Below are 12,921 nucleotides of genomic sequence, written 5' to 3' on the forward strand. Positions count from 1 at the left end.
CAAAGGGAATGGACGGATGGAAATAAAACTGAATGGGTGTTACGTTGGTCTCTGTGTGTGACAGTGACTTGAAAGGACGGTCCGGACCCCGAGGCTGGACTGGCAAGAAACCATTGACCTAAAAAGTAATTTAGTCAGTGCGCAGCAGGTCAGCTGAACAGGCAAAAAGCAAAGTTTGTCTTGGTGGGTAGTTGAGTGGGTTCTAACTACGTGTCCTGTCTCATCAAGGTTTTCTTCATAAAGTTCTCCTCAGAAAATGTCCCAAGAAATAATGACAGGACCTGCAAAATAAAGCATTACCTTTAGTTCAGTTTGGTTTATAATTTTCCCTTTAACAAGTTTTGTGTGTGTTTGTGTGCAGGAAGTCCAGAGGAGACATGGTCTGGCCAACTCCATCTCCTCAGCTCTCATCAAACCAGTTCAGAGGATCACTAAGTACCAGCTGCTGCTCAAGGTAATACTACGTACCACGTTTCTCCGAACAGCAATCGGCTGTTCAATTCAGAGCAAAGCTGCATGTTTGTTCCCTCTGAGGATTTTCAGTCCAAAGCAGTTTCTATGGAGCCCAAAGGATCCAGTCCGGGTCCAGAATAACACATGAAACACATTTGAAGTTAGTTTGAAATCTTTGTCGTAACGTGAGCTCAGCAGCAGCCTGAAGGTGACGTCCATGTAGACCCGTCATTTATTATGATTTTATCTGTTCAACCTTTCAGCTCTTTCATGTGTAATATTATCTTTTACCGGTAAATACTACTTCATACTTGTACACAAAGAAATGGAGCATATCACTCATTTTGTGTTCTGCATTAACCATCATTATGTGTCAAGAGAAATGGTCAGAAAAGACCATGTAGGGAATATTAATAATATTAATAATAATAATAAGTAGCTGCAGAAAGTGGAAAAATGAGAGGAAATATAATAAATATTATATAGTATATAACATAACATAACATAATGTACAATGTATGGAAGAACTTTTCCTTTTTAACGTTGGATTATGTCTTTGTGAATAATGAATTATTATGGATTCATCTGTTTAAACAATATACAGAATTCACCTGTGTGTCCTCTCAACAGCTGACTGATAAAGTTTTGTGTGTTTGTAGGAGCTGTTAGCGTGCTGCGAGGAGGGGAAAGGCGAGATAAAAGAAGGCCTGGACGTGATGCTGAGCGTCCCAAAGAGAGCTAACGATGCTATGCACGTTAGCATGCTGGAAGGTAACTTAACTGTCTTTTACTGTTAAGCAGCTGGAGGGCTTTTACTCTGAAGGAGCTCGAGTACGAGGCTTCCTGAGGACATGACTTCAGTCACACTCTAGTTGAGAGGTGACATTAAGACTGTCCTCGCTGTGATGTCCCCGTCAGGTCTGGAGGAGGGTCTGGAGGTGCAGGGCGAGCTCCTCCTGCAGGACTCCTTCCTGGTTTGGGAGCCGAAGTCTCTGATCAGGAAGGGGCGGGACCGACACCTCTTCCTGTTTGAGCTGTCACTCATCTTCAGTAAGGAGATCAAAGACTCGTCCGGACGAACCAAATACCTCTACAAGAGCAGACTGAGGGTAACGCACACGTACAAAAGACTGTAAAGGTGTCTGCTGCGCCACCTGCTGCTGTCTCACTCTCACTACATGTCTCTCTCTCAGACCTCAGAGCTCGGCGTAACAGAGCACATAGAGGGGGACCCCTGTAAGTTTGCTCTGTGGGTTGGACGAACGCCGACATCCGACAACAAGACGGTCCTGAAGGTGCGTGCGCTCCAAAGGGACGGCTCCTGTTGACATCCGTCCTGTCCCTCAGGTGACGTTTTGATGACGAGGTTTAGGTGCTTGTGGGCTGTCTACCTGTCGTCCTCTCTCTCCACAGGCGTCGTCGTTGGAGCTGAAGCAGGAGTGGGTCCGCAGCATTCGGCAGGTGATCCAGGAGAGGCGGGGTCACCTGCGGGGGGCGCTGAGGGAGCCCATTCCCCTCCCCAAGACACCAAACCCCACCCTGGGGCGACAGCGCAGCATCAGCCGCAGGTCAGCACGCGGAAACACAGCCAACACGTCCATGTTAGATGCCCTGATGGTGTTCATGTTCTAACTCCAGTACACTCTGTCCTCTGAGCTTCAAAAGCATTACACCAAACTCCATTTAGAAATCACTCACTTTATCGCTGCCCTGCTCATCATCAAACAGTCACCTCATACATTTAGACAAATTAGTAGTAATTTCTGCTAAATCCGGCATATAAATAATCCGCCATTAATACCAACACCAACCCCCAAGTTAAAGCCACTATGTGCAGAATTCAGGGACGCTTTAATGCTATTTGGTACATTTTAAGATTTTCATTTACCCCTTAAGAACCCCTTCAACTCTACATGTAATCCACTAAAAACCCCTTAATATTTTATAACTGATTCATTCATCAATTAGTTATTTGCACCTTAATAGAAAAAGTGTCGTTTAAGGTACAAGTTTAAAAGCTGTCTGTCTCTGTCTCTCTGTCTGTCTCTCTCAGGGAGACCAGTGAGGATGCAGACAGTCTGGGTGATGCCAGCAGTCAGCCGGACACCGTCTCCATCGCCTCCCGAACATCGCAAAACACCGCCGACAGCGACAAGGTAACACACACACACACACACACACACTCTGTGTTTCCAGAGGGGTGTGTCACACGGTCTCATGACCTCACCACTGGCTGCAGCTGGCTGGTGTGTGTGTGTGTGTGTGTGTGTGTGTGTGTGTGTGTGTGTGTGTGTGTGTGTGTGTGTGTGAGAGAGGGAGTTTCCTCAGTTCGTTGTCAGATTCTTTCTCGAAACTTTCACTTCTTTTCTGCTCTCCTGACGAGGTATGTTTGATTTCTTTTACCTGCTGTTAGTTAGCTGAGGGTGGGGTCAGTGGCTGGTGCTGTGACCTCTGACCCCAGACACTCAGAGGAGGAGGTGGAGGAAGTACTTGGGTCCTTTACTGCAGTAAAAGTACTAATACCACACGAAAGAAGTAAAAGTCGTAGAATAACTATTTTATTATTATCTTCTGTCAATCGACTAATTGATCGTTTCAGCTACTTAATTAATAACAAAACATCATATTTTATAGACTAACTGCTTCATTAACTCTTTAATCAGCAGCGTGCATGTGACGGGTCTGTTGTCAAGCTCTGAGAGATTATTCATAATATCATCATCATCCTCATCATAATGTTTGGAGGCAGTATGTGTGATGTTGAGTTTGTGTTTGTTAAAAATTGGTGGAAGATTGTTATTATTATTATTATTATTGATGCATTAGCATGTAAGCAGCACTCTACTTTTTATGTTAAATATTAATCTGGAAAGCAACAACAGCTGTGAAATAAATGGAGTACAAGTATACAGCTGCATAAAAATGTAGTACTTACAAATGTAGTACTGGAGTAAATGTACTCGGGTGCTTTCCACAGCTGTGTTTGTATTGTGTGATGTGTTGTGTGATGCTAGCTGGGCTGTACGACTGATCACATCTGTGATCGATTAGCTCGGGGAACACCCCACTATTCCCTGTAGACACGCTGAGTGTGTGTGTGTGTGTGTGTAACAGCCCATGTGCTCGAGTTCACTATCAGTCAACACACACACACACAGAGTCACTGGTAACCGTGGCGATCCGGTCTCATTGTCCAAGATCACATGATGTTTTCTGCTCTCCACCCTCCAATCAGAGCTCAGTGTGCCTGCTGTGATTGGACGAGCAGAGAACATATATATTAGGATGATGTATGAAGGTTTCATGGTTTGTATTTTTGTCATTTGTCATGTCGTGTTTATTTGTCCCCACTGGATTACTGAAAGGAACTGACGGCGGTCTCCTGGGAGAATACGAATAATTTCAGCAGGAACTGGAATTAATGTGGTCTCATATTAGAACCTGGATGCGAAGGCCTCATTGATCAAGTAAAGGTTCAGAAGTGCCTGCAGGTTGTTTACAGGCAGCTTTACCTGTGATGTTTTAGCCATGCTAGCAGCATGACTCCAGGGACGGTAATGTCGGTCTGTCTTTGATCAAGAATGACATTTCTCAACAACCTTTGGTCTGTTGGACACATAAAAAAGGTCAATATGTGTCCATGACATTCCCATCAGCCTCCGCTGCACTTTGTGTTTAGTGCTGATTAGCATGCTAGCACGCTAAACTAAGATGATGCACATGGGTAAAATTATACCTGCTTAGCATCAGCATGTTAGCATTGTCATTTAGCTAAACAAAATAACTAAGTACATTTAATTTAGTGGTGTACTTAAGTACAATGTTGATGTACTTGTACTTTAGTTTCACAGAATGATGGTTAGATATATAGTTAATAAGTTAGTTACTGTTTAGAGCCCTAAATGTACAAATGATTTTAAAGGTCATTTTTAATACTTTAACAAAGCATTTTCCATGACTTTTGGGGGTAATTCATACTTTTGTGGATATTATTATTATTGAGGGGGGAGAAGCGTCGGGTGGAGGTTTATAATGCCACGGCATCTTTCAGTATCATATTTAATTATATTTTTACACCGTACAGCCACATAAGACATTTCCCCTCTTAAAGTTTTAACGTACACACCCAGCCAGCTGCAGCAGTGGTGAGGTCAGGGGACTGCAGCACACACCCCTCTGGACACTACTACTACTTTAAGAGCTTCTAGTGCTAATGATAATAATGTTATTATTAGTCTTATTAGAGGAGACTTCTTTGGCACCACATGCTGAAGTTTAACAGACTGTGAGCCAACAGATTCAACATCCTCAGTCTGTCAAATAACCTGTCTTACCTGTGTGTCTCTCTGTCTGTCTCTCCAGCTGTCAGGAGGCTGTGAGTTAGTGGTGGTGTTGTTGGATTTCTCCTCCGGGGGACCAGGAGAGCTCAGCGTTCGCTGTGGTCAGACTGTGGAGCTGGTGGAGCGTTCAGCCGAACGGCCCGGGTGGTGTCTGGTCAGAACGACAGATCAAACGCCCCAGCAGGTAATAAATCAAACGTCCTCAAATGAAATGAACCAAACACCCCAACAGGTAACAAATGTCACAAACCAAGCGTCCCCACAAGTAACAAAGATAAACTCAATGTCCCCACATGTGGCAAAGATAAACTAAATGTCCCCACATGTGACAAAGATAAACTAAATGTCCTCACATATTGTCCATCTCCTTCTTTCTCTTTATTTTACAAAACAAACATCTCTAATATCGGCTTTGTGTTTCCCTGCAGGAGGGTTTACTGCCGATGAGCGCCCTCTGTCTGTCACACTCCCACAGTGCAGCCGACATGGAGGGGCTCATCCCGGCTTCCACCACCTCCTCCGGCACCTCTTCTACGTGCACAACCACCTCCTCCTCCTGCAACTCCTCCTCCACCACCACCACCTCTTCCTCCAACAGCTCCAACTCCTCCTCTACTTTGAGCGCTGGGAGGGGTGAGTATCTGGATGTCTTGCACTGTTACGCTTCTGTGGTCGGACGGTTTCTGATTTCAGTTTTCATTGAGCAGGTTTTTGTATTTTATCTATGTAAAGGTCATGCATGGCCGCTCGTCTTTGGATAACATTTAACATTTCAGACGTATTTTGTAACAAAAAAGGTTTTTGCAGAAAAACCACTATATTTGGCTGAGGAACGCATCGTAAATCTGATGGTTTTATTATGGAAACAAGAAGATTAGTATGAAAACATTTCAAACAGCACCAGCCCTGCCGCAGGCACACAACGCTGGGTTTTGGCTCTTAGCTGTAAGCTAGCTGTGGATCGGCAGGTTTGGGCCTGTACCCATGTGGTCTTTTGGTTAGCTTGTTAGCTGATGTTAACTTGAGCTATTGATCGCTGCAGATTAAGATTGGCAGCTAGCTACAGTACAGTTGAGGTAAACCAATCAGAGCACGGCTGATAGAAGTGTTCTAGCTTATGTTTCTCCACATTCAGACCATGTTTTCCATCAGCCCCAATGCCCCCCCCCCTCCAAGATATATATCAACTTATCAGAATTTCTGTCTGTTGCCCCTTTACTCTTTCCACCATCTGCAGCACTTCCCATGTTTGCCCTATGTCACTTCCTGTTTAAACAGAGGCAACTTTAAACATCCTCAACCCACAACACGGTGTTTGTGATGTCCCACATCCTGTCTCTCTCTCTGTGGCCTCCTAAATATTTAAATCCCTTTGTAAAGATGTAAAGACACACACAAGTCCTCCTTGTCTGCTTGTTCTGCAGCTGAGCATAAAAAATTTAAACCCGTTTGTTTGTTAGGATCTGCTGCTTCGCGTGAGCATCATAACTTGTTTTAAAGAGACGGTACATCTGAAAGAGCATCTTGTGCTCTCTGTTTGAGCTTCCTTTATAAAAGCTTCTCCACGTTGCAGCTCACGGCAGACATTTTGACAGTTGTTCATGTTATTAGTTTTAATTAATAAGAAAAAACGAACAAAAAAGCCACTCTGTCCATCCACTCACACTCCGCACCAGATGGTGGCGCTAAAGCAGCATGTTGGTGTCATTAAATTAAAAGACAAGGAACAAACAAGTGTGAACGTGTCTTCAGTCCTCGTCTTAAAGTGTGATCTGGTTTGACGAGACGTCTCCCTCACAGAGTCCAGAGGTGAGACAGTTTCAGGGTTAAACATTGACCCGACGGAGTTTCAGACTCAACAGGAATCTGCAGTTTAACATCCTGAGTGTGTGTGTGTGTGAGTGTGTGTGTGTGTGTGTGTGTGTGTGTGTGAGTGTGTGTGTGTGTGTGTGTGAGTGTGAGTGTGTGTGTGTGTGTGTGTGTGTGTGTGTGTGTGTGTGTGTGTGTGTGTGAGTGTGTGTGTGTGTGGCTACCTGCTGTGTCTTCTTCCCCGTCAGGAAACACAGCGAGCTGCAGTTTAAAAATAAAGTAGCTGTTTTTCAGGTTAGCTCAGTTTTGTTTAATTTAGTTTCATTTATTATAAATTATGTTTATTTCATTTAGACTTTTTTTATGTTTTGTTTTTTTACTTACTTTTCTTTATCTTTTATGTATTTTAATGTTTTATCTTTTATTTTAAAATTTGAATACTTTGAATAAATATTATTTCCTTTTCTATCAGAATTTTCTGTGGCTTTTTCTTAATTTTGATTATATTTTAATGAATTTAATTTTATCATATTTTATTGTCAGCAGTGACTTATTTTATTGTTTTATAAACACAATGAAACTAATGGAACTCTTAGCCACGCCCACTTCTTCTGCCCCCGCCCCTTGTATTTTAGCCCCGCCCCCGCAGACCTCTCACTCCTCTGTAGTTTCATTCAGTGCTGAGGAGAGAAACTTCTCTCTGTCGGTCGATTTATTCCCTTCTGTCACGTCTTTATTTACCTCTGAATGGACTGATGTCGAAGCATGCGGAGGGGCAGAGGTGCATGCTGGGATTGTTCTGCCGTTTGGGGATGGATTGTAGGAGAGGGAGAGGACGAGCGAGGTGGGTTTTCATATGAAAGAGAGACGAAGAGAGAGAGTGAGCGTGTGTTGGTTAATGAGTGATAGAACAAGGTGACTGTGTGTTGACCTGTCGCTCTCTCTCTCTCTCTCTCTGTCTCGCTGTCTGCTTGATTGTCTCTCTACCACTACAGCAAAACTAACACACATGCAGTCAATGACATGCAGGAATGTTACAGACGTGTTTGTGTTGAACAGGACACGCAGGTTTTATCTCTGTCGGAGCCTCACACACCATCACACACCACACCCAACACACACACACACTCTCAGTGTATTGTGTGTGTTCAGTCTGCAGGAGGCCGACGTCACTGACCCGTCTGTGTGTTGTGTCTTTCACCTGTCTCACTCTCTTTTCACGGTTTGCATCAGTGGTGGAAGACGTTCTCAGACAATACTACAGTGAAAAAACGGCCTCTTTAACAGTTACAAATTGAAAGTATGCATGGAAATGTCTCTGTTATACGTTCCTGATAATGAAGTCTAGTCTCTGTGTTTGTCTGCAGACTCCAGCCTGTACAGCTCTGAAGGGTCGGGGCTCCAGACTCAGACCACCAGCCAAAGTGAGAATCACTGAATTTACTCACCACGCCGATGTGCAGTGAACTCATCATGACGCTGATGACGCCTCCTTGTTTTCCTCTCTCAGGTGCCATCTCCCCCACAGTGTATGGAGTGGGCGGGGCTCCAGGGGGCGCTGTCGGCTCTCCGGGGCCGAAACGCACCGTCTCTGGAACCGGAAACACCCTGAAGGTAACAGCTGATCGTCCTCATAGTACAACTGTGGAGTAAAATGGAAATACTCAAGTAAAGTACAAGTACCTCAAAATTGTACTTCAGTGCAGTACTTGAGTAAATGTACTTAGTTACTTTCAGTCATGGTAATTGTGTGTTTTTTGCAGCGCTGGTTGACGAGTCCCGTCCGGAGGCTGAGTCAAGGGAAGGCTGACGGACAGAAGAAACCTCCAATCAGAACCAGGAGGCGGGACAACAGGCCGGAGCAGGCCACACCCCTCACTGGCAACGCACAGGCGGTACACACACACACACACACACACACACACACACACACGATAACGTCAGAAAAGATAAAGTCGTAGTTTCTGTTTGTTTCTGCAGAAGGCGAGGAAGGAGGAGGCGGGGCAGAGTGGAGGGGAGGAGGAGCCAGAGGAAGAAAGCCACACCCTTCTACCACCTCCCATGCAGATCATCAAAGACCCAAACAACCCCGAGGTAAGTACCTGGAAGAAAGTCATATTAGTGTTTGGCTACGATACGATCATTTTCAGTATGCAGACGCACACAAGCTACAATTCCAGGTTGCCACTGGTATTTTTCCCAGGAAACTGGACCAGATTTTGGTACAAATTCCTGCAAACCACCAGGATCTCGATCCTAATTGTCCAGGCTTTGTTTCTTCTCTCTTCAGGCTCTGGATTCAGATCAGGGCTCCAACGAGTCGGACACCGAACAGCGAAATAAAGCACTGAGAGGACGAATGTAAGACACAAACACAGTTATAAAGATGTGAAATCTGCGTGAATATTGAAAAAGATTTCAAGTGAACTTTGTGTTTGTGTGTGCAGGTTTGTGGTTAATGAGATGATCCAATCAGAGAAGGACTATGTGAAGGACCTGGCTGTGATTGTGGAGGTGAGACTTTAGATTGGTTCTCTGGTTTATACTATTTAAATGTTCTGACAGTTTCACTTCACTTGAAAAAGGATTCTGAGATGACAGAAACGGCTCAAATCAAATCAAATTTGCTTTACTGGCATGAATGTTGAGTTTAAACGATCGTAAAATCAAATGTAACACATATTTACCGTCTGTCTGTGTCTCTCAGGGCTTCATGTCCAGGTTGGAGGTCAGAGGGATTCCAGAGGACATGAGAGGAAAAGACAAGATCGTCTTCGGCAACATCCAGCAGATCTACGACTGGCACCGCGAGTCCGTCACACTTGAACACACATGAATAAAATCCTCCTGTCTTTCCCGTCACACACTCTCAGACTCACTGTCTGTGTTTTCTTTCAGTTTCTTCCTGGTGGAGTTGGACCGTTGTGTCCAGAATCACGACCTGCTGGCCGACCTCTTCATCAGACATGTGAGTTCAGAGAGCGAATGTGAACGCCACAATACTGTTTGTCACGGCAGCAAGTTACAATATTTATGAAATATTTGTGCGTGTGCTGCAGGAACGTCGTCTCCATATGTATGTGGTTTACTGTCAGAACAAGCCGAGGTCAGAGTTCATCGTCATCGAGTACGAGACCTTCTTTGAGGTAACACGTGTTTTTAAAGATTTACGTCTTCAGCTCTAATGGCAAATAATTGTACTGTGCTGCTGTTTCAGCCAAAACTTTCAAAAACATGGAGAAGAAGCTGTCCTGGTTAAATAAAAGCAAATAAATAATTTTAAAAAGTCATAAACAGAGTCATAAACCTGCAGGCTTCACTAAACAGGCTGATTTTTGAATGGAGTCTGGTGTGGAGGAACAGCAGGAGTCTGTTCACAGTTCAGCAGGAGAACTCATGAGTTCTCAGATGAAATATTGTTCTGCAACACAAACAACTGCTTTAAGCCAAACTGAACCTGTCTGTCTGTCTGCCTGTCTGCCTGCAGGAGATCCAGCATGAGATCAGCTGCAGGATGTCGATCAGTGATTATCTGATCAAACCCATCCAGAGAATCACAAAGTACCAGCTGCTGCTGAAGGTCTGTGAGGACTTGGATCTGCTGAGTTTCTGCTGGTTACACAAACATTAACTTTACTGTATAACAGTCTTGTAACGATTTATTAAGGCAATAATACATTTTACTTTTATGACCAATATGTCAAACACCTTCATCCTCTTTATTCCTTTTTTCTCAGGACTTCCTCAAGTACACGTCCAAAGCAGGACTCGACTGTGAAGAGATCGAGGTGAGTCATGCGTTTATACCACACTGTGATTGGCCGATCGCCTCCTGGTTCCAGTTTTTACAGCCTCTCCTTGTTGGAGCAGTAAGGTTTTAAACCTTTAAAGAGCAACAAAACTCCATGTTTTAGCTTGAACACACCACCATCACATATTCCAGAAAGTCAGAACTAGAAGACGCTGCTGTTGTCATGGTGATGATGAAGTTAAATGATTTACGCAGGTTGGTGAATCATCACCCTGTAGACCATCAAAGTATTGTAATATTTAACAACTGTGTGTGTGTGTGTGTACAGAAAGCGGTGGAGCTGATGTCATTGGTGCCGAAGCGCTGCAACGACATGATGAACCTGGGACGCCTGCAGGGATACGAGGTACACCTGTCTGTCTACCTGTCTGTGTCTTTTAGTGTGGGCAATTGTGCTTGCAGATATTCTGTCTATTGAACTCATCCCAAGAAGGACAGCTCAGAAACTCTCTCAAACCAATAACACCAGTTGTGTTTACAGCTTGTTGAGCTGCTTCCAAGTGGCCAAAAAACTAATAATGCAGCTTTTAACCAAAAATATTAAGGACCGAGAATAGAACCCTGAGGAACCCCACAAATAATTACTTACTATGCAAACGGGACATAGACATAGAGTCTGCTTCAGTCGGGAGCTGTCGTCTAACACGTTAGCCAAAAGTACTTTATAAGATGAAAGTGTTCAGCTTTTTGTGGAGTTCTGCTGCCCCCAAGTGGCCAAAAACAAGTAATGCAGCTTTAAAACAATAGTGCTCTATAAAAAGAGAGAAAAGAGGCAGATAAGATGACCCTCACCTGTCTTTCTGTCCTCACCTGTCGTCCAGGGGAAGTTGACGTCTCAGGGGAAGCTGCTGCAGCAGGAGACCTTCTGTGTTTGGGAGCAGGACGGAGGAGTTCTGTCTCGCAGTAAAGAGCGAAGAGTTTTCCTGTTCGAGCAGATCATCATTTTCAGCGAACTGCTGCGCAAAGGCTCCAACAACCCAGGATACCAGTTCAAGAACAGCATCAAGGTTAGGCTGGTTTATACCGGTTCAAGACATGGATCTGTGTGAGAGGTACTGGGAATAATGGTGCTGTTTTTGTGTGTGATCAGGTGAGTTACCTGGCGATGCAGGACAGCGTGGACGGTGATCCCTGTAAGTTCGTGTTGTGGTCTCGTGGCTCGGCGGAGCGCTTCACACTGCAGGCGTCCTCCGCCAGCATCAAGATGACCTGGGTGGAGACCATCGCCACCCTGCTGGACGCCCAGAACAACTTCCTGTCAGGTGAGTACTTCAAATCTCCAAGAATCAGCACTGAATCATCCTTGAATCTCCCTGAAACATCTTAAAAACTGCTGAAATGTGAAACATTTGACTTTACTTAAGCTTGAATTTGTCGTTTTGTCGTTTGATTCGATCTGGTTTAGTTGAATCTGAATCTAATCTGACCCTGTTTACACTCGGTGTCCACAGCGCTTCAGTCTCCCATTGAGTACCAGAAGAAGGAGGGCGGGATCTCTGTGACCCGCCCTCTGTCGTCTGGGCGACCGCCGTCAGCCCCACCCACACCAAACGGCCACGCCCCTCAGCCTCCGCCTGACATCGAGCAGGACGACCAGGTTTGGACTTCCCCATCGCGCTTGATTTTTAAAGTTCAGATTGGAACTATTCCAGATGTCTTTGATGAGACCATGTGACCTTTGACCCCCTCAGGAGCTGGTGCTGGTGCTACAGGACTTCGTGGCGGTGCGGGAGGACGAGATCTCTGTGTTTCGGGGGGAGAAGGTTCAGATTCTGGCGTCCAACCAGCAGGGTCAGAGTCTGGTCTACCGGCCGGCCAACAGCGACTCGCCGGCCGCCGAGGGCTGGGTGCCACGCAGCGTGCTCAACACACACTGACACACACACACACACACACACTGACAGCAGGGCCAGAGTCCGGTTTACTACTACACACACTGACTTCAAATACTGCAGGCTGACAGGGCCAGAGGCATGCTGGGAAATTCTTTTACGATGGTTTGCTCTGAGAGAGGTGGACGTCCGACCAGCAGTCCAAAGATTTTCACTTTAATCTGTGTTTTGTGTTTGTAAAATTACCAAAATGATTAATCGATAACACTGGGGAACAATTTGAAAAATAATTTCTGTTGAGTTAGATTTTTATGTTGATTAAAACTAAAATTGGTATGCTGATTTCAAAATTGCAGTCAGTTTTTTTCTAGCACGTCAAGTGTTTTCTCCACAGCTTACCCTCCAGATAAGCAGAACTCCACTGATGAGCTGTAGTAAGACTTGCCAGCTGATTACGATTGGACTCATCTACAGCTACGTGGCAACTTGTTTGTGCAGTCACAACTGAGACAGTGCGGTGAGAGGTGTGTGCAGCTCCCAGTAGGTCAGTACTATCACACACATATCTGTTAAGTACAGTATTTTTCATATTTTTTAAGAAAAGGGGGATCCTATAGTTCAAAAACTTGACGTGATAGAGAAGAACTGAGATCAGTTTTGGATTCCGCACCCAAAA

General features: G+C 44.8%; 1 protein-coding gene across 1 annotated transcript in view; it reads left to right on the forward strand.

The window, feature by feature from the left end:
- LOC139306630 (kalirin-like) overlaps positions 1–12,561 on the forward strand; it is a 28,568-nt gene extending 16,007 nt beyond the window's left edge. The window contains exons 34-57 of the mRNA XM_070930531.1: positions 362–454; positions 1,113–1,224; positions 1,372–1,562; positions 1,647–1,748; positions 1,867–2,021; positions 2,507–2,609; positions 4,816–4,977; positions 5,222–5,426; positions 7,970–8,026; positions 8,113–8,216; positions 8,366–8,497; positions 8,583–8,696; positions 8,893–8,963; positions 9,050–9,116; positions 9,310–9,413; positions 9,501–9,570; positions 9,662–9,748; positions 10,090–10,182; positions 10,340–10,390; positions 10,682–10,759; positions 11,235–11,420; positions 11,504–11,675; positions 11,865–12,010; positions 12,105–12,561. Coding sequence (XP_070786632.1) covers positions 362–454; positions 1,113–1,224; positions 1,372–1,562; positions 1,647–1,748; positions 1,867–2,021; positions 2,507–2,609; positions 4,816–4,977; positions 5,222–5,426; positions 7,970–8,026; positions 8,113–8,216; positions 8,366–8,497; positions 8,583–8,696; positions 8,893–8,963; positions 9,050–9,116; positions 9,310–9,413; positions 9,501–9,570; positions 9,662–9,748; positions 10,090–10,182; positions 10,340–10,390; positions 10,682–10,759; positions 11,235–11,420; positions 11,504–11,675; positions 11,865–12,010; positions 12,105–12,290 — 2,841 coding nt within the window. The 3' untranslated portion in view covers positions 12,291–12,561. The remainder of the gene's footprint in view (positions 1–361; positions 455–1,112; positions 1,225–1,371; positions 1,563–1,646; positions 1,749–1,866; positions 2,022–2,506; positions 2,610–4,815; positions 4,978–5,221; positions 5,427–7,969; positions 8,027–8,112; positions 8,217–8,365; positions 8,498–8,582; positions 8,697–8,892; positions 8,964–9,049; positions 9,117–9,309; positions 9,414–9,500; positions 9,571–9,661; positions 9,749–10,089; positions 10,183–10,339; positions 10,391–10,681; positions 10,760–11,234; positions 11,421–11,503; positions 11,676–11,864; positions 12,011–12,104) is intronic.
- Positions 12,562–12,921: the final 360 nt, after the last annotated feature.

This window comes from Enoplosus armatus, chromosome 24, assembly GCF_043641665.1.
Source record: "Enoplosus armatus isolate fEnoArm2 chromosome 24, fEnoArm2.hap1, whole genome shotgun sequence".
Taxonomy (NCBI): domain Eukaryota; kingdom Metazoa; phylum Chordata; class Actinopteri; order Centrarchiformes; family Enoplosidae; genus Enoplosus; species Enoplosus armatus.